Genomic DNA, 21,051 nt, shown 5'->3' on the forward strand with positions numbered 1-21,051 from the left:
TTCGCTGCACTGGCAGGTCGGGGTAGCAGGTAGTAACTTTGCAGGTAACGGATCACTTTGTAGAAATACGTCCGACTCCTACGGAGGTCTAGGGACTCGAACGAAACTGTCCTTCTCCACGAAGATGTTCACACAGACTGTGTAGATTGTCCTAGCAACGGACACTATGTTTTAAAGAGATACTCTGACGAAGAAAAAGGTTTTCCAAACTGCAACACGGTGTAAGGATTTTCAGACGAAAACCAGACTGGTACGCCGGCAGAATCGAAGAGAGTAAAAGTCATAAAATAGGGGATGAATGAAACAGATGTTTCTTTCACTCTCGACTATTCTACATAATCTGTGCCGTTCTACATAAGTGGATTACAACTTCTGGATTACAGCATTTACAACTGAATTGGTAAGTTGTTCATTAATAATATTTGTGAAATTTTTGAAATTAATAAGAAATTCATGAAATTCTTATTTAACTATCGAACGCGGGTCAGAAGCGATACGCGGCCGTCTCTCCTGTCAGCGAGACGGGCTTCAGCCGGCCCTGCTCGCATGCACAGCAGCACGAAAAATCATCCGTGCGCAGCCAACTTTATTCGTTAATAACTCGTTAACAAAAGCCGCGGATTGCATTTCGGCAAAGGAAAAGGTTACTTGAAATGACCTCAGGAACCCCCCATTTCCCGGAGTATGTATAATTTTGAAACATCCTGTATATGTTAAGGACTCGTCAGATGGATGATCGAGATCCTCTGAATACTGCACTTGGTGCCTACTAGTTCGAAGGACCACCCACTGTTGTGGGACTAAATGCTAACTTTATTTGCAACACGCAACCTAACTTTTACGCGTATTTCTCTATGTCTTTTGTACTGTGCTGTTTGAATTTTTAATCTATTCTGTACTGTTTGAAGTTCTGATCTCTACTGTCCTCTGTTCTGATCTCTACTGTAAAGAAGCTTGAAGATACTTGAAGCTGTTAGGACGAGCTTGGAGATGCTTGAAGAAACTTGAGAATGCTTGAAGGTGTTTTCAAAAGCTTCAAGATGCTTAAAAATGTTTGAAGACACTACATGTAACTTGAAGTTGCTTAAAGAAGATTGAAGATATTAGAAGATGTTTGAGGATGCAGGAAGGCGCTTCAAGATGTTTGAAGGAGCACATCGACGCTTAAAGATGAGCGACGCTAGAAGGAGTTTGAGGATGCATGAAGAAGCTTGAAGCAGCTTAAAAATGCTTGAAGATACTTGAAGAAGTTTGAAGGAACTTGAAAAAGTTTAATAATGCTTGAAGATGCTTACAGATGCGTGAAGAAGATTCTTGAACAAACTGGGAAAACTTGAACAAGCTGGAAGATGTATGAAGCATTTAGAAGCTTTAAGAAGTTTAATGATTCTTGAAGAAACTTAAAGATGCTAGAAGATTGAAGCTTGAGGTAGCTTGGAGTTTAAACGAGCACAAAGTTTGAAGAAGCTTGTAGCTTGATGAAGTTTGAAACTTGAAGGAGATGGAAGCTTAAAGTAGTTTACAGCTTAAAATAGCATGATATTTGAAGAAGCTTGTAATAACATAATTAAATTATGTTAATGCAATATACAAATTCAATGATTTTCGGAAAATGGTATGGGATCGCAATATTTAATTCAGAAACCAACATTTTTGAATTTTGTGAATCTCTTAGTTTTAGAGTAAAAGAGATTGGTAATTCTTCTTTATGTATAATAAAATGAATGTACAGAAAAAATTGAAATACGGAGCATGTATATGTTTTACAACTGCATACTATTTTTTAGTGATATAATAATTAATCAAGTAAATTACAGATGAACTACTATAGTGAAATTTACTTCTATAATATCATGCTCTGTAAGTAATAAAGTTATTATACTCACCTTCTATGTAAGCTGAAAAGATAAAGAGAAGATTCTTAGAAGAATATTTAATAAAAGTTAAAAATCGAGAGTAACATTTACAAGAACTTCCTTTATTTCCTTTTGCTATTACACAATATATATTATCATATATTTACATTTAGACCACCCTTATTTAAGGATCTACGATTATAATAATATATCTATTACATCATAAATTTTCCATCTAAACACATATATTTTGTTATATGTCTCTATTAAATAAATATGCTCACATTTATCTATTTATATATTAGTGTTCTCTGTCATTCTATATACATATATATATTTAACATCATATTTTTAACATTGAAATACTTCTTAACATATAAGCATTTGGTGACAAAGGAAAGTACAAATCTTTAATTTGGAATTAGGTACATTGTGTAATCCGCTTCTACAAACATACATCAATCAACTTTATGAAACATATATAAAATTTCAATTGGAAATGTAATGTAGTCACACGAAAATATTACTAGTTGTGCCAGTTTGACATTATTCTTTTTCTACAATTGTGTAACATTCTCTTAAAGATTTTCTTATTACTAAAAACAATTGGCACAATTTTAAGTAGATCTGAGGGAATAACTAGAAACAAAATATTTAATACTAATATTTCCAAATATTCGTAAATCTATTAAAACTTTTGAATCCTGTATTAATATTTTAGACTATTTTATTACTTTATTTACTGATGTAAGGAACAGAAAACGTTCGTAATACCTAAATAAAAGAGAACTAAGAGTTCTAAATAAAAAAATAGTTACTGTGGAAAACAGTTACATTTCCATTTAACTATCTCATTCCTGTCTTTAATAAAATTAAAAATATATGGAAGTTACTTTCTTTCATCTTATTTCCATTATTACAGTTGACAGTTACAATTAAAACGTAGCAATATTTTGAGTTGCACTGATTAGAAACATACATTTGTAAAATTCGTAGTTATTTATTAGTATGTAAGAGAATATCATTTTCTGCGAACCTTTGATATATTTTCGTAAAGATGCTACGTCGAATGTATTAATCTCAAAATTAGTATTGTGTATAAGGAAAGCAAGATGATCTTCGTTCATTTTCTTATCCTCGTTAATTTATACACATTAATCATAATGTGTAGATTATAAACAAGCTAAAGAAATACTCTTTATGTTCTTGTTGTATAATTAGAAATATTCTATAAAAATATGGAGACTTGATGATTTTTTAGATAAAACTAACTATTGTAAGTTATATTTTGTTTAAAATATATAGATTGTGAAAGAGATTCGCTTCTAAATACTATGGATCTTAAATGCACAATTAAAATTTAAAAATACATTGAGATCTGATTCAATTAGAGACGATCTGGTTTTGGACACATACTTATAAGAAACTAATTAATTTCATTGATCAATTTATCAATATCTTGAATGGTATAGAAAAAAAACATGTACTTAAAAAATCCGTAAGAAATTGGAAGTTTTTCTTTTACAACACACAGTGTTTTCAACATTCTTTGGTTTAATTGATAAAAAAGAAATTCGTAATTGAATTTCTATCATCATCACAGCTTGACAAATATTTTTCCTCGATAAAAAATGGACTGCTTGTTGCGGAATGCAAAAAAAACTGCAAATGTTGCACGGCATGTTTCTTAATCTTCTAATTATAAAATAAACTTTACTGTTATAATTTAATATTAAGTTACGATTAATATTGTTAATGCAATTTATACGAACATACATTGCACACAATATTCAAACAAATGTTAGATATGTTAGAATTAGTCTGTTCTAACATTTTCAATCACTTAAAAATAATTTCTTATAATTAAATATCTCAATTGGTAGCAGAATATTAATATAAATTTAATAAACCTCTGTTTTCTAGCGAATCCTTCAGAGTCTGGAATAACTGTAGCTGTTGTTCTGGTTTTAAGCTGTATACCTGCATTGAACAGGAAACAAATAATTCATATTACAGTATTTAACATATGCATACATAATAAACAGAATTATAAATAAATTAAAAAGTTTTACAAGTATTAAAATATTACTACTTATGTAATCTAACTTTTTTTACTGCTATTATTATTTTATTACTAAGTAATTATAAAAAACTGACAATAGCAGAACCAACTATTATAATACAATTTAGTAATATTTTACCTGTTGGAGAAGTTTTTGGGGTGAAGAAGTTCGAATAAATGAGGATATATAAACATTGACAAATGTTGCCATTAAATATTGACAATCAAATCTATCCATTATTCCTCCATGACCAGGGATAATGTCTCCAAAATCCTATATAAAAGAATACGCATTTTATCATCTTCAATGAAGTTTGTACTTAAAATAAAACAATACCTTAATTTTGAATGCCCTCTTAAAACCACTAGCAAAGAACCCTCCAAATGGTCCGATTACAGAACTGAATATTGACATTGATAGCGAGTGAAGTAAGAAAGGATACAATGTTATTGTAGATTTTCCACTAACCTGGAAAAGGGGAAATAGAACTTCTTTAAGCTGTTCTTAAAAAATTCGTACTGCATTTTGAATTTTCAAATGAATTACCACTTTCCAAATGACTTGCAAACTGTTAGGCAAGGCGTAGTCTTGAGGTTGGAATAAACTGGATGGTTCACAATCAATAGTCATACGTCCTAAAGCTTCACTGTATTCAATAGGACAGACAAAGTAGCGGTACTGACACATAATGTACGATATCTGAAATATTCTTTCTTTTATTTCTGTTCTTAAAAATGTAATTCTTTAGAAATATTTATTAACAAATTAACAATATTACCATTAAACCAAGCACTACCGTTGAGAAACCACCACCTATAAAACCTTCCCAAGTCTTTTTTGGTGACAATTTAATTAAAGGTGTTTTACCAAAGAAGAAACCGAACATATAAGCCATTACATCATTTATCACTATCATACTTACTGGAACAATAAACCTGCACAAAAGAAATATAATCAATTAAGAAATGTTTTCAAGATAATATTAATTAATGCAAATAAATGACTTACCATATCAAACCTTCAAAAATGTTCGTAATTATCAGATAACTTTGTGTTACAACAATAAGTAAAGCAACATGTGTCCAAGCAAACAGGGAAAACTGTTTCATATAGTATTTCTTTACAAGTGATAGTACAAACCATACGAAACCAACAATGTATAGACAGAATGAGATAAAACGATGATAAGTAACAAGTATACGTAAATAGTCCTAAAATAATAAGAATATTTATTATTAAAAACGTCTAGAATATTTCGAAAATTCAAAATGTGTAAAATGTCATGAATTCTATTTCAATTTTATTTGTAGTATTCAATACAAAATACTACATTTTACATGTATAGATCTAATAGAAGCCCCAGAAAGTAGAACTGGAAGCCATATAAACTATATAAAGATGATACTCAAAGGTGTCCATTGATTTTATGTCCATCTATATATATGTTCATAAAAACATATTTCACAATTTAATTCAATATATTTACAGGATGAATCACCTATATAGTATGAGCACTTTTATTATTTTTATTGTTAGTAGATTGATTTAAAATCTTTTTCATATTTTATATGACATAGTTGCAAAGGAGCACCAAAGATACAACATTGAACTTATTTAATATAATTTCTTTAAATATGATATCCAATTAAATTATGACATCCAAATAACTCTTGCACTAATATATGAAATATAAAATTGTATGATAGTACTTACTGTTCTGTTAATAACCACAGCAAAATAATCCATTAAATTTTCTCCATAAAAGAAATAATTCGACGTAATTAAAAAATACCATGAGAGAGATCTGAACCATGGTAAACCATGAATTCTGTACACAGCATATCCAATGTTAATAATTTCTTGAAAACATTTTACTTGTACAATCAGTGTCTATTAAAATATATGAAATATATAATATTAACTGATAAGTCATGTCATTAAATTTAAAAAAAAGAACTTACTGTAGCCATTAGTGCTAATGGTCCAATATAAATAATACCACAAAATCCAACAATCATAAACAGTGCAAAAATAGTTCGAATCACCCAATTTTTCCAGCTACAATATTAAATCATCTTTTATATGTACAGATATACATTGTAACATTTATTGTGCATATATTATTTATAAATAATTATTGGAGTTCATAAAAGAATGTTACCGATCAGGTAAGCCAGAGAGGGCTGAATCTAAAATGTGAGGAGTATGATCCGTTCCTTGTGGAAGGCTCTTTGCCATTTCCTCCACTTCCAGCTTTGCATCATCCTCAGATTCCACATCTTCCTTCTGTATAATACAACATTAATGTAGTTCATTAATATTACTATTAAATATGAGTTTAAAAAATTATGTTAAGTATGAGATGTTATGAAATTAAAATAAGAAATGAACATCATAAAAACAAAAAATGTTTTTCCATCAGATTAAAAATAAAAGAATCAAAATTCTAACAAACACATGAAAATTATATTCAAAGTAACAGTATACATATATTTATTAGCTATAACACTAGAATTAGCCATTCATAATTATCCTAAGAATAATATTACTAAATACACAAACATTTTTTAATTATATATTATACATTTTTCAATAAAAAATACTAATTACAGATTTATTATGTATGAACATTGCATCTTACAATTCAAGGTACGAATATGTTGTATAAATATTATCAATGAATTAATTAATGTGAAACTAATGCTATATAATATTTAGTCCAAAACTATAATTATATGAAGAAAGTATTTACGACAAACACTGTATATCTATAGCCGCATTCCGATAGCTATATCATAAAAATAATATTAGCGACGGTGTACCTTAGCCGCAATGATTTAGTGTTAGTAGCTGTCATAGTCATCACTCAATTTAATACGTACAAGTAACGTTATGACAAAGGACAAACACGCAGTTAATGGCGATTAATGAAAGAAATAAAGAGAAACAAACAAACTAGCAAAAAATAGTCAAGCAGATTTAATGAGACTTAGCAAATATAAAAAAAGCTATTTACCTGATCATCATTGACAATTATTCTCTTCCGAATTTCTGTCATGTTTTATTTGCTGAATGACTTTACGACACTTACACTTGAATAAAAAATTCAAAGCAAAAAATGGCAAAGTGACCCTTGACTTATATGGTCCACTTGCATAGTTACATATTTAAATAATTAATTGAATACAAGGAACGTGACAAACAGCTATCATCTTTGCGCAATGCAAACTGACAGGTTAGCGCAGGACACAGAGCATGATCATCGTCGATGTTCGGTTTATTTCGAGTGTCTTCGGAAAATCAATGATAAAAAATTACTGACAATTGAATGGAAACTAACGACACGTTCGCAATCTTAGAGCTTCTAACCCGTGTTGCCGCTTCAAGTTAGTGTCTCTGTCCTTTATATAGGCCTTTTGAAAGAAAAAGAACGAAAGATGGTATATAAGAAAATGGCAACTTTAGAAAACGCGGTGATATTTAAAACGTAATACGTACAGTAGAAAACGATGTTTATCGGATGTATATACTTACATGTTTTTTTAATAGAATATTATATCAAAAATTATTTCGATCGTATCATATATACCTGGACTCAAAGTAAGACTTAAATACTTTCAATTTTATATTTCACGAAGAAATTCGTAATGTAAAACAAAATTTAAACAAAGATGGATGTTTTCATAAAGTACTGTTCAAATTCATACAAATTCATAAAAAACACAAAGAAAATTTATTTATATTAAGTTTCACGAAATATAAGATTTAAACACATTAAAAACTACAGTAGTACCTCATTATAGTACCCCCATACGGGCTTAAAATGCTGAGTAATATAGAAGCAGGTGCAATAACTGCTTTTCTATGATTGGCTAATGATTTACAACTGATACAGGATCCACTGTGGATTGGATGCGAGCTAAAATAAGGAGGATAAAAATGTTTTACAATAAGGCAGCCCACCAGGGTACTATGGCGAGGCATTACTGTAATTTCAAATGTAGAACTCCAACAGTTGGTAACATTGATACTGCCCATTAGTAGAATGTGAGGTATTATGAAAAACAGCGGACCAATCAGACGCAAGTACAACTTACAAATTCTGGCATGATGCCACACTACGCTTTGTATAATATTAACTGATTTCTTCTTAAGCTCATTTCGTAATTGGTATGGTAATATCTCAAGTTTTGCATGATTTTTCTATCTTTCTTACCTTTTGTAAGCATCCTCACAGTTTCACTGTACATCCAGACCGCAAGGAATTCTTCCTTAGCATTGAATCATTAGCCAATCAGAGCAAAGTAATTTGTACACCTATTCTCCCTAACGGAGAACATTCCGGCCGGAGAGTCTTGCAAAACTTGAAGTACTACGTACTATCAGTATTCACATGAAATACTGCCTTTACCGGACAAAGTCTAATGTTGCGTTCTTACTTAGTTATGGTATATACACATAGCTTTTGACTATGTTTTGTTTGTTATGTATACTAAAGATAACAATTAAAGAATACCGATAGAAACAAATGTGAAAGTACTCTATATAAAGTATTAAAGGTATCCTTCGATTGAAAATATTAATATTTGATCAAACTAGCGAAGAGAAATTTTAAGAACTGAATATGACATTGCCTGGTATTGGAGTTTTTGGTACTGGAAGCATTGTAAGGATTATTATTCCATTTCTGAGAGAAAAGGGCTTTAGGATTGAAGCTATTTGGGGCCGTACATTAGCAGAAGTATCACAAGTTGCGACTGACCTAGATATACCATTTCATACTAGTCGGATAGACGATGTACTGCTTAGGAAGGATGTTGACTTAATTTTCATTATGTGTTCCCCCAGTTTACATGCACAGATTGCAGTCAAAGCCTTAGGCATAGGAAAGCATGTTGTATGTGACAAACCTGCTGGGTTAAGTCAAAGTGAAGCCTTAAAAATGGTGCGAGCTGCACAGTATTACCCTTCTTTAATAAGCATTGTCAATCATAGTTTAAGATTCTTACCAGCTTTTGTTGACATGAAGAAAGCTTTAGAGGAGGGATATTTAGGTGGTGTTGTGACCGTTGTAGAAGTTAGAGTACATATGGGCAGTTTATTGCACAATGGTTTGTACTTAAATGAATTATTTCCATTAAAAGTATTCTGGGTTTTCATACAACTAAAATTTGGTATATTTTTGTAGGATATGATTGGTTGTGTGACGATACAATGGGAGGAGGAATTCTAGCATTAGTTGGGAGTCATGTAATAGATTTAATCTTTCACTTGACTGGTCAATATGCCTCGAAAGTACACGCAGTAGTTCGTACTTTTACCCACACTACAAAGCATATAAATGGAATAAGGCATGTTACATCACCAGACTTTTGTAGTTTTCAAATGGAATTGAGTGGTGGTACATTGGTAACAGCAACTTTAAGCAATCACTTGCAAGGTCAACTTTCTCAAGAGGTGTTGATATGTGGAGGTGGTAATCATCTTCTCGCACGTGGCGGAGATTTATATGGTTATCGTAATGGACAAGAAGAAATGTTATATCATGATACAGATGATCTGCAAGATATACCGTGTCCTATTACTGATTCCATTCCAAGGCCATATGTTAAGGGACTGAGAAATATGATTTCTGCATTGAGGCAAGCTTTTCAATCTGTGGAAGATAAAAAAGGTTGGATAAAGGAACCAGTGTTTTCTGCATCAACTTTTGAAGATGGCTTGTATGTTCAAGCAGTTATTGATGCACTACGACAAAGTAATAAACGCCGGGAATGGGTAAAAGTTAATATTTTAACTGAAGAACCAGACCCAAATCCTTTATTAAGCGCAGCAGTTAGAGCCACAGCTATTTCTATATAAAGTAAATAATGTACAAAGACTGGTTTAATTATACAGATATTTCTAGTGTTACTAATCAGTAATCTGCTATAAAAAGAAATAATGTTGACTAAAAAGGTAGCTCTGTATACAAATTAATATCTATTATTATATCTAAATTAACTATTTATTTATTTCATTGGAGATACTAAAAGTATGGAAATTACATTGTAAATATGTGTATAAATACGTATGAAATTAACAAACTTTTTAATTTGTTTGGAATCATATAAGTCAATGCAACATTTTAACATTCACATTAACAAAACGATACATACATCATGAAAATATTTATCCATATATTTATAAAACTATTTATGTGTGAAAAATACAAGAAAATATATGTATCACTGTAAATAAATATTTTTTATATTTATATTTAATGTTATCTCATTAATTTATTGCACACTGTAAAATGTGTATAGTAATGAATTATATTTAAATGGTTAAATAAAGTAACACATAAGCAAAATGATATAAAGTTGTAATCATTTAATAAAATTCATAATAAATTTTCGAAAACCCCGATATTTCTGGAAGACATATTGTAGTATCTTCTGGTACCTTCTTGTGATACATCTGATCATAATAAAAATAGAAATATTTTAAATAATAAACTATATGATGTCAAGGACCGCTGATGTCTGTTTTTTATATTTATTGCATGCTTGTGGTTATTGCTTTCTTACAGACCATAGAAGCAATACGTGCTACAATACAACAGTAGTCTATACATGTACTATAGTAATTAAATCGTTTATCAAGAAACTAATTTTGGTATATTTGATAAAATTCAAATTTTTTAAATTTTTTACTTCCTTAATTTCGGCGCCACTATTTACGTCTAACTTATTGAATGGTACATTTAATAATTTATATAGTTCTCATTTGATTTTGTTATGTAACACATTTGTAATCAAATAGAAGACACAATCATTAATTCGTGAAAATAGATACTATCGCATTACTGTCGTGTTATATAATAATATTCAAATAAATAAAACGTATGTTTCCATTAGAGAGGTGTCCATGAAAAAAATTGTAAAAGCGTAGACATAATTAAAAAGCGAAAAGATCTAATTGAAGGAGTCGACATATGTCAACGTAAAACTTCATTTTTTATTCATTATTTTCGTTCTCTTGTTGTTCGAACATATACTGAACAAATTAATTGAAAAGTTGATTAAAATAAAGTCTATGGTTTTCGTTAGCTATTCGCGTCTCCTGCGCATTTGAGAGCCAACGGTGCGCACGCGCAAATTTTATACAGATTCAAAATTGATATCGAGCTATCGGTTCGCGAAAAGAGGAAAACGAGTGACATAGATGGAGGTCAAGTTTTCATCTCACGCGCGATAGACAGGGTAGCTTTACAGTAATTCCCCACGCAGGCGCATATCTGGCTGTAGTCCAAACAATACCTCTGTCCGCTGTCGTGGGGCAGCTATAACAGTAGTATAATTCGTATCGCCATCGCTACCGGATATACGATCGGCGATGTTACCAGTTACCATCTGTTGTTACCACTACTGCTCGAACGACTTCAATGTGAAATAAAAACGCTATTCACTGATTTTCAACTTCGGTATTAAACTATCCTACGACTCGAACTGTGTGCTACACTTGATTTCAAATTGCCAAGGAGTTGTCCCGAAAAAATATTAAACTAATTCGGAACCGTTCTTCTCTCGCGTTGCATCTAAGCTGAGACTATGCTACATTGTCCATCGCTTAATCGATAGACGCGTGAACGTCGATTGCAGCGCTTGGTGTGGAACAAGTGGTAGTACGGTGCCCTCGTCACTGTTCGTCACCGATCGTCACTACTCGTCACGGTGCATTATTCGTCGCTGTAGCCACGACAAGATGCGGTGCTACATCGTGGTGCACAACGTCTTGTCTTTTCGGGCGAATGGTGACCATGCATAAAGCAGAGGTAAGTCGCTGAGAAAAAATTGCGTGTGACCGTTGGTACGTTTCTACTGGCTTATATCTATTTCCGTATAGTAGCCTGCTTCGTTATAGCACGGTGCCGGCACGCGTCAAATACTGTCCCCGAATAACGCGGGTACAGACACAGATATGTTGAACAACTCAGCTGCTCGCTCTTGAATCTGTCAAAAATACACGGATCCACACGTTGCTAAAAATTTCAGTGAAGGTTTTTCTCTGTTGACTAAACGTTATATCGCTACATTTCACCGTTTCACGATCAATTATTACATTATCCATTTAACAAATTCGGAATTCTGTACGAGTTCTGTGCTCGTTTACAATACAGAAACAATTAATTACTCGAAATTGTTATATGTTTAATATTTGAATCACTTCACTCTTGAAAACGTGTACTAATCTAGTGTCAATGAATTAGTATGTATAAATTACTTTTGAATTACTTAGACTCAAAACTACCTAACGGGTATCTCAGATGTAGTGTCTAGGGTTCACAAAAAGATCGGAATCTACAAAAATAGGACTCATTAAAGAAAATGAAAAAACAAGTATTCCAGATCAGTTTCAAACCAATTTTACGGCTCACGGAAACAGAATTTACTGAACAAAAGCAAGATCAAGAAAACTGTGCATTACGTCAGGGAAAGGGGGAAGTGAGGTCGTGGGTGCTAGGTTGAATACAAAAGCACCTAATACCTTCGAACATTGTGATATAGTCTTGGTAAAGGTATGCATTGTTTAAGTCATCAAAATTATATTTAAGAAAGGAGAATGTCATAGAATGCGAAGTATGTCAACGATCGCTCGTTTTACTTATATAAATATCCGAAAAGGTGTAAATGGCAATGTGTGCAATAGTAATGCATAATCAAATGAAAGATGTAAAGGTTCGTGCTTGTCGCAGTTTGGTGAGAGCACATTCGATCTTGAAATACAGGCCGTAAAATAGCCTTACGTTACTACTGCCTGGTAAGGCTGATCATCCATCTTTACTACTGTCGTTCGTGATGGTACGAACAAATGATCCGTTGGAAAGTCAGATAGTTTCCTTGTACGTACTTCACGAATATTCGGTTGGTGTGCTTTTAAAAATTCATGGTTGGATTCTTGCGGCATCAACAAATTTGGACCCGGACGATCGTTATTAAAAGCAAAGTACTTGAAACTGGTGTGTCTTACGACACTTCGTGAATATTTTCGCTAGCCATAGAACGTCGTATTGACGCGCAGCCAAGATCCAGACCCTGATGCAGCGAAACAATGCTCGGACAACAAGCATTTAAATAATACACATTCGAATTATGCATTCGTCAACTGTGCGTTTCGTGGACACCGTTGCCAACATAACCTATTGGTCGGTGACGAGCGCCGATCGAAACGGGTCCGAACAATACCAGACATAATAATTCAATCGATAACGAGACCATTGAGTATTACCAAGTAACCCTGGGATCCGAAGGGGAGAAGCTAGTCTGGAATTATGCCACGCGATGATATTTAAGCGGATAGCTCTTTAAAAGTCACATGAACGGGAAGTCAACGTTTGGCAACTCTGTCTCTGTAGAGCGAGAATGAGAGAGACGTTTTTTGCAACATTTCTATATTTCATTCGGCTTAGTTGGATCTTGTCGGAAATCGGAGCTCGTTGAACGATTCTTCTCGAGATTTTTTTCTTTGAAATACTATGTTGCAAGGAAACTAGAGCAAGACACGTTTGTGGGAGTAGGGTACACTTTTCTGTGGAAGTATCGCCATCTTCTTGAAAACTAAAAAAACTACGCTTTCGTCAGGTTTTCATCTATTTTCTGCATTCAAAGATAGGATTGTTATTGTACGGTAAAGTAGGGATACGCGACAATCGTATAAAAATTGTCTAAATAGTTTGAATGAGAAAAATTATCGGGCCTTAAGAAGAAAAAAGGCTGTCTACCATCAGAAAAAGAATAATTTGTGAAAGGAAGAAGGTACCAACACCAAATGTATTTTCCATAGCCATATATGTTACCAAAATTCACGGAAGAGTAGCACCACGGAAGAGTTAGTCTAGAATGTCAAGATTGGACTGACGCACACATACCGGAGTTGATGACAGGTATACAAACATCTCTTATGTCTGTCGTGCGTGTAAATAGTTGCACCCCATCTTCTCCCATGCGTGGGACATCGTTCTTACGTCTAAACTGATTTTCTTTGTACTTTGTTTGTTCGTATTTGGAAATTGATTTTAACGTTTTTACATGTACACTATATTCAGCATTATTTATAAATATGTTATCAATAAGTACGATAATTTTTTTTCTTTACGTCCTCCTTTTCCAGTGGTATTTAAACTGTGGCACTCGATATTTAAAGCCGCTGATGTTAAAACTTAACCAACGTGTCTTCTTTGAGTCGTGTATGTTTTGCAGTAGATGCACGACACGAACTATTTCAATTGTTTGACTCTGGCCGTACGGTTTCGCCAGGGGTGTACTCAGCGAACGAAAGTTTAGTAAGATCTTTGAGAAGGGACCGTAAACGCAAGTATTGCGATGGCTCTTGATTTTTTAGTTTCGATGTGCTGAGGTCTCGTGGGATCTTAATGAGTTAGGTGGGCAGCGTTTCAACGTTCGTTTCTATTCATCTGGAGCGTTGTTTGGAGGAAAACACAGACGGTCACTGGAAGATCGGAACGTCCCGTTTCGCGCAGTTGCTTCCGCCCACGCGGATCGATCTGCGCATAGTAGATACTGAACCGTACGCGAGCACGGTTCTCCAAGGGAGAGTGGGTGTCTAAAAGCTCGTGGAAAATCGCGTTAGGTGCGTCTTCTGTTTACTGTCTTACGGAGGTGACATGTGACCGAACTGTATTTGTGACACGCTGACTAGCTGGGTTACTGCGGCCGGAATGAGATCGATCCTTCTCCCATCTCGCTCGTTGTTCTCTTCGTGTGAGCGAACTCGCGTTTATTCGCCGATAGGGTGCTATCCAGATGGGCTACCGCGTGCGTTTACGTTGCTATTGGTATGTACGAGTATACTTAGATCGCAAGATACACGGACCGGAAGTGTCGAAGGTACAAGCGTTTGACGAACTTTTCTGTACATATTCAGTGCATGTCCTTTCTTTACCATTAATTTGAAGTTGTGACATAGGCATAAAATCTAACTACAAATGAAGATATCGAACTTTAAGTTGATCTGCTCGAATTAAGTACAGTAGTAAATGCTACATTTGTATGGTACTATCGACACTCTTTTGATAACAAGCAAACGCTGCACAAAAATTGTACCTTCTTTGTTCTTTTTTTATATCATTCTTTTATCGAGCAAAGTATTTGATATCGTGTTTATACAGAAGTTACTTCGTAGACGATATTTATTAACGTTACAAATAAGTGTGGAAGATTTGCATGAATAAGTACATAAGACGTGATATACTGGAAAATATAAATCATAAAAGACTAGCAGATTAATTAAAAGATAAGAGAAATATTATTGACTGTTATTGACTTGGTAATAGTAGTAATAATAGTGGTAATAGTAATATACTTGGTATATATATTACTGCTCTATAAACAGAAAATTACAGGAAATATACAGAATATAATTCTTCCAAATTTTAATAAACGGTACCTACAGACATTGAATTTTACTGCAATTACGATTATTGTTACTTACATATTTATTACATAAAAAAGTTGGAACAGCAAGTTTTGTTGGCCAATTTTTTAAAGATAATATTAATATGTGCTACATACTTAAAGTACGCGTTTATATTTTTCGATTGGTGTTTCCGTACCACTTTTAATTTGCGCGTACAGTGCGTAAATTATTTTATTAAAAGTCTACCATTTATTAGAACGAGGATACGGAGGATAAAATTGTGTAATGCTGCTGGTCGATACTTTAGGGTGATTTTAATCACAAGGACGATACTCATCCTCCCTTATTTTGACTGATAGCTCCCCACCATTTAGGGTACATTTAGTCGATTCAGGGTATTATTTTCAGAATCGCGGATTCAAGGCTATATTGAAACAATCGTATATGTATATCGTAACTAAAATAACCTCATATCAGTTAGGCCATTATGTGCTATATCGAATATAATATTACCTTCGTTGTTTTAACCCGTTGAATCGAAAATGTTATATTCTTCTTTTCGAGCCGATAGTTACATTACTGATATTTAACTAGAGTTGAAAAATTGTCACTTGAATATCGGTTTCTGTTAAAGTTACTTAAATTTATCGCATCCAAACGAAATACTTAGAAGAGCACGATACAAGAAATGGTTGAAAAAAATTATAAATGACTCTAAGCATAGTCAGTTATAGTTTTGTCAGGAACGTTCACAGTTCCAATGTAAATAAGTTTTGTAATAACTGTATACCAAAAAGAGTCTTAAACATATTCTTTTAAATAATTAATCTCGGAAAAAAATAATATATTATATTATTGAGACAATTGAAATTTTTATTGCTACTACTATGAATATATATTGTATTTACTATGAAAATTTTATATTTGAATTACATACTTTTAAATATTATTAAAACCCAATTTTCAGGTAATGTGTTAATGTTTTAGAGTTAACTTAACACTTGGAATTCCACGTTAGTCACACATAACTGATACAATTCTTGTTATCGGGCTTAAAAACTAATTTTAATTAGAATATATTAAGTAAGCCAAACATGCTTTGAAGGAACAATAATTGTTATGATAAATTTCGTTTTCCTTATTTTTCTATTATTAATCCTTTAATTGTTTACTCTATATATCGTATGGACCAAAGCTATATTATTTAATTCGTGGTCTTTATAAACAAAATCAATATGTGTAATGCAAATATACTATAAAGTTATAAAAATGATATAAAAAGTAAAAATTTTTTTACTGTAATTTTTCATTTTAGTTAGCAGTTACAAGGTTAAAAAAGTTGTTCTGTTTCCATGTGTCTTTTATGAACACAGGTGTGCTAGTGAACGTGTTGACAAATGCATGCGCACATTTCAAATTTAATTTGAAAACGAGTAGACAGTATAATTTCAAAAAGTCTATTTTTTATGTTGTTTGTAAATCGATATTTTTCAATTATCGAATTTTCATTGTAATTTTAATTATCAGATTTTCACTGTCGTTTCTTCCCTCTTTTTACACAATGAGATAGAGGCTGTTAAATTATGATATAATCGGTGAAACATTGATCCACGCAAGACGGAAAACGCAAACGAGCATTCAATTCAAGCACTCTTCTTATCTTACTTTAAATAACACATGAACGGTTAGATTATCATAGTGATAGATAAAATAAAGTAATGACTTCCCTTGGCTCTTGATGTTTTTAAAATAGAATAAAAATGTTATTACCCATGATTGGAAGGTTAAACTTAATTTTGCATCATCGCGCGCGCGTATGTATGTGCGCTGTGCGAGCCTATGCTACTAATGTATAAAATGCATTGTTTTCATTCGTTCAATATTTTCCTTGTGCCAAGTTTCTTACTCAGAAAATACCTTTATTTATAGCTGCATAAATTTATAAAGTTTTAATACACATTTAACGAATTTTTACAAATGAAAATAATAATATACATTTGTATGTGCAATGAGTAATTTTATACAGATTCAGATAATTAAATAATTAAGTAAATATTGAACAATTTGTCATTGTATTATATTTAAACTGATGATTAGAAGGCAAAATAAATATTTTCTAAAATCTTTTATTTATTCTACTCGTTAAAATTTTACTTATTCATATGTGAGTACAACTAGCAATTTAATTATGATTATTGTTTTACTTCTTCCAAGTTGACAAAAAGTGTTGTAGTTGCATTGAGTGTGCACTCTCAGTTGATAGAGTAACCGATGCGTTGAGGGAGTATTTACAAGTAGAGAATAAACGATGATAGTGGACTTGGAGAGTCATATTTCACTAAATACCTAAATCTAACTTTACGAACATTTTATAGTCGCTGATTTGACAGTCAAATCGTTTCTGTCGGATCAACTAATGCACCCATCGTGTTCCCAAATATATAAAATTGTCCTTAGTGACTTTCTCTTTCTTTTTCTCTGCTTGGATTCCAAATATACACCCCGTGACAATATTTTAGGACCTGTGTGGCACAATACCAATTTATGTTACGAAAAATGCTTTATGCCTTCTGTGTATACAGCGTTATTGTTTACACCGTGGGAAATTATTTATCGGTGAATTTGATAAATATATGAAATATACTTGTTTAATAAAATATAAAATAAGCCTTAGTTTATCTTTTTAATACAATTTACATTTTTTAACGATATGATTGTACAACGTTGTATTATTCATTAAACTGTTCCGATTTAATTTATTCATTAAACTGTTCGATATTTATTGTTATCTGTCGGTCTATTAGTATAGACTTCAATTAATCCCTTCGTTAGGGCACCCATAGCGAAAGGGTTAATACGTCACCTTTTTCTTGCAAAGTTGTTGCTTTTCAGTGATAAATCACATTTTTAAATAGCAAATTAATTTTTTTTCTTTTCAGTAATTAAACATTGTGCGATTTTTTCTAATATTTCGAAAATATTGACCAGTGAATAGCTTTTATTTTTTTTGAATCGATTAATTGAAATCTCTTTAGTTTATCTCAATTGGTTTCTTCCGATATATTATATAAATGCACATTATGACAAGTACATTATTATTATTATTGTCAGGATTTATTGTGGAATACGCGAATTTAATAAGCGCATAAAAGGAATAAGCGTACAAATCGACACGTTTAGTTATTCATATATACATTTAGACAAAAGAAAGATTAATGTTACTGCGAGATCAAAAAGCACGTGTTGCGCGTACGACAGCTGGATCGAGAAGAAGGAAACCAGGGAACGGAAGAACATAAGCTAGCGGGATCTTATTAACGAACGCGCATATCGATTACTCGGTTGCAAGGGCCAGTGCTGCCCAAGAACACTAGATCTAGCTGATTCCCTAGGAATAACCATATTTCCGACAATTATTATTATCATTATCGTTATCGTTATCGTTATCGTTATCATTATCATCGTTATCGTTATTGACCTTGACTACCTCACGACAGAGGCGGAAGTGGAAGAGGCCCTCACGGGTGCGCTTGGAGATGCCACCGTGACGGTTACCAAGCCCAACGCTAAGGGCCAGAAGTTGGCAATTGTCCTGCTAGAAGCGAGGTCCGCGGCTAAGCTGCTAGAATTCGGACTCATTCCGATCGGCATGGTCTGTAGCTGTCCCAGACGAAGAGACACCGTCGCGAGGTGCTTTAAATGCCTCGGTTTTGGGCATCTTGCGCGGGCCTGCAAATGGGTAGACCGGAAGGACGCGTGCTACCGATGCGGCTCCAAGGGCCACAAGCCGGCAGCATGCACAAGGTCCCACAACTGCGTGGTCTGCGAAGAACGCGGGGTACCTCCCACAAGCCTGTCGCACACGATAGGTTCCGGCGCCTGCAAGACGTTCCGCGACGCCCTAGCGGCAGCGAAAGCCAGAATGCCCAGAAATAGCTAATGTGCTGCAAGTCAACGTGCATCGAAGCAGTGTCGCGGATGCCCTCCTTGAGCAAATGTGGCTCGAGCGGGAAATCGACGTTCTCCTATTCAGTGAGCCGTACAGAGGTCGGGAGGGACCCACGTGGTTCGCCGACACGTTGGGAACCGCCGCCATCTGGATACAGGACCCATCCAAGTTCCGGGTCGAGAGACACGGTGCAGGCGACGGATACGTATGGGTGAGGGGAGACGGTCTTACGCTGATGAGCGTGTACCTCTCTTCTAACGATTGCATCGCGGAATTCCGCGACAAGATTGGGGCCCTCGATGACACCACCCAGGAGCTGGAGGGGAGATGGGTAGTTGGAGGGGATCTTAACGCGGAGACGGTCGAATGGGGAATGCCCATACCGGACATCAGGGGAAGGCACATCGTCGAGATGGCGGCTTGCCTGAACTTAATGGTCCTCCACAAAGGGTTGTCCACGATCTTTCGAAGGTTTGGCTATAGAGAGACCATCGTGGACGTCACGATGGCTTCTGAGGATGTGGCCCCCCGTATAGATGACTGGAAAGTCATCGAGGACTATACGAGGAGCGACCACCAGTATGTGGCTTTTCGGATAGCTAGAAAACAGCGGCGGAGTCAAGTCCCACCCTCCTCTAGAGGATGGAACATGAAGACTCTCCATCAGGAGAGGTTCCAAGAGGCCTTCCAATGTGGGTTGGATAACATTCCGCGGCCCACAGAGGGACCTCGTACCCGGTTATCGGTGGAGCAGCTCGTTCACGGAACAATGAGCGCCATCCAGGAGGCGTGCGAGGCGTCGATGAGCCGAGGGAAGCCACGCAGTTTGAGACCTGCATACTGGTGGTCAAGCGACATTGCCGACCTCCGGCGGGACTGCCTGCGTCTGCGGCGGAATGCCCAGCGCGCCGGACGCACTTTCGACGGGGAAACTCTCATTAGGTCTGGGATATAAGATCGTACGCCGCAAGATCGGTGCCCAGAACGGCCCTGTGATCCTACCAGCGAACGAGGCGTCGGCGGTCGTGGACGCCCTCTTCCCGGTACACCCGGCGAGGGCGTGACGGTCAGTAGAGCTGCAAGCGGAGGATATTCCGCCTTTCACCGAGCGTGAACTGATCGAGGCAGCTCGCTCCTTCCACAACAGGAAGGCTCCGGGCCCGGATGGCATCCCAGCAGAGGTCGTGAAGCTGGCAGTCCGGCTATTCCCGCGGCCGATGCTAGATATGCTTAACGCCTGCTTGGGCTCTGGAGTGTGGCCGGTCCGATGGATGATCCAACGCCTGGCCCTGATCAGCAAGGGAAAGGGGCAGCTTTCGGGTCCGTCGGCGTACAGACCTATCTGTATGTTGGATACGGCCGGAAAGCTGCTAAATAAGATGATCAGACCCCGGTTGCTGACGGCGTATAGGGCAGCGGTGGACCTGTCGGATCGGCAGTACGGTTTTAGGCGCGGAAGGTCCACCGTCAACGCCCTCCGGATGGTCCTGCGTGCGGCGGAGAGTGCCGACACAGGCAATCGCCGCAGTTGGCGCGTTGTCCTCGTGGCCACGCTGGACGTGAAGAACGCCTTCAATTCGGCAAGCTGGGCGGGGATACTCGGGGCCCTAAAGAACACCTTCCAGGTGCCAGACTATCTCCTCCGCTTAGTGGAGGATTACTTCGACGACCGTGTCCTCCTGTATGGCACGGTCGAGAGAAGGCGGAGGAGGTCCGTCTCCGCAGGAGTGGCCCAGGGGTCTATCCTTGGACCGGACCTCTGGAA

General features: G+C 35.2%; 4 protein-coding genes across 4 annotated transcripts in view; 3 read left to right on the top strand and 1 right to left on the bottom strand.

Annotated features, from left to right (window-relative positions):
• Positions 1–1,957: 1,957 nt before the first annotated feature.
• On the bottom strand, positions 1,958–7,185 carry Cds (CDP-diacylglycerol synthase). Its single transcript, XM_078183231.1, has 10 exons — positions 6,936–7,185; positions 6,081–6,205; positions 5,881–5,977; positions 5,633–5,809; positions 4,928–5,130; positions 4,698–4,854; positions 4,466–4,618; positions 4,256–4,387; positions 4,058–4,192; positions 1,958–3,836 (listed from the first exon to the last, which is right to left on the bottom strand). The coding sequence occupies exons 1-10, from the start codon at positions 6,975–6,977 to the stop codon at positions 3,747–3,749; spliced, it is 1,311 nt and encodes a 436-aa protein (XP_078039357.1). The 5' UTR covers positions 6,978–7,185; the 3' UTR covers positions 1,958–3,746.
• Positions 7,186–8,372: 1,187 nt separating this feature from the next.
• On the top strand, positions 8,373–10,586 carry LOC144471876 (glucose-fructose oxidoreductase domain-containing protein 1). Its single transcript, XM_078184437.1, has 2 exons — positions 8,373–9,030; positions 9,108–10,586. Exons 1-2 carry the CDS (start codon positions 8,544–8,546, stop codon positions 9,779–9,781), a joined length of 1,161 nt encoding a protein of 386 aa, XP_078040563.1. The 5' UTR covers positions 8,373–8,543; the 3' UTR covers positions 9,782–10,586.
• Positions 10,587–11,301: 715 nt separating this feature from the next.
• The window catches only part of Shab (Shaker cognate b), a 145,129-nt gene continuing 135,379 nt past the window's right edge, over positions 11,302–21,051 (top strand). Inside the window, exon 1 of the mRNA XM_078184436.1 lies at positions 11,302–11,735. The gene's annotated coding sequence lies outside the window, so the exon portion shown is untranslated. The remainder of the gene's footprint in view (positions 11,736–21,051) is intronic.
• On the top strand, positions 19,333–20,241 carry LOC144470925 (uncharacterized). The gene has a single exon (XM_078182520.1). The coding sequence runs from the start codon at positions 19,333–19,335 to the stop codon at positions 20,239–20,241; it is 909 nt and encodes a 302-aa protein (XP_078038646.1).

This window comes from Augochlora pura, chromosome 6 (assembly GCF_028453695.1).
Source record: "Augochlora pura isolate Apur16 chromosome 6, APUR_v2.2.1, whole genome shotgun sequence".
Taxonomy (NCBI): Eukaryota; Metazoa; Arthropoda; class Insecta; order Hymenoptera; family Halictidae; genus Augochlora; species Augochlora pura.

What these genes read in the sequence shown, in the direction of transcription:
- Cds (XM_078183231.1), bottom strand. Translation starts at nt 6,977, where the DNA reads ATGACAGAAATTCGGAAGAGAATAATTGTCAATGATGATCAG. An exon ending in TAATTGTCAATGATGATCAG is followed by an intron (nt 6,206 to 6,935) that starts GTAAATAGCTTT and finishes TGTATTATACAG; the next exon opens with AAGGAAGATGTGGAATCTGA. An exon ending in AGAGGGCATTCAAAATTAAG is followed by an intron (nt 4,193 to 4,255) that starts GTATTGTTTTAT and finishes TCTTTTATATAG; the next exon opens with GATTTTGGAGACATTATCCC.
- LOC144471876 (XM_078184437.1), top strand. Translation starts at nt 8,544, where the DNA reads ATGACATTGCCTGGTATTGGAGTTTTTGGTACTGGAAGCATTGTAAGG. An exon ending in GGGCAGTTTATTGCACAATG is followed by an intron (nt 9,031 to 9,107) that starts GTTTGTACTTAA and finishes ATATTTTTGTAG; the next exon opens with GATATGATTGGTTGTGTGAC.
- LOC144470925 (XM_078182520.1), top strand. Translation starts at nt 19,333, where the DNA reads ATGTGGCTCGAGCGGGAAATCGACGTTCTCCTATTCAGTGAGCCGTAC.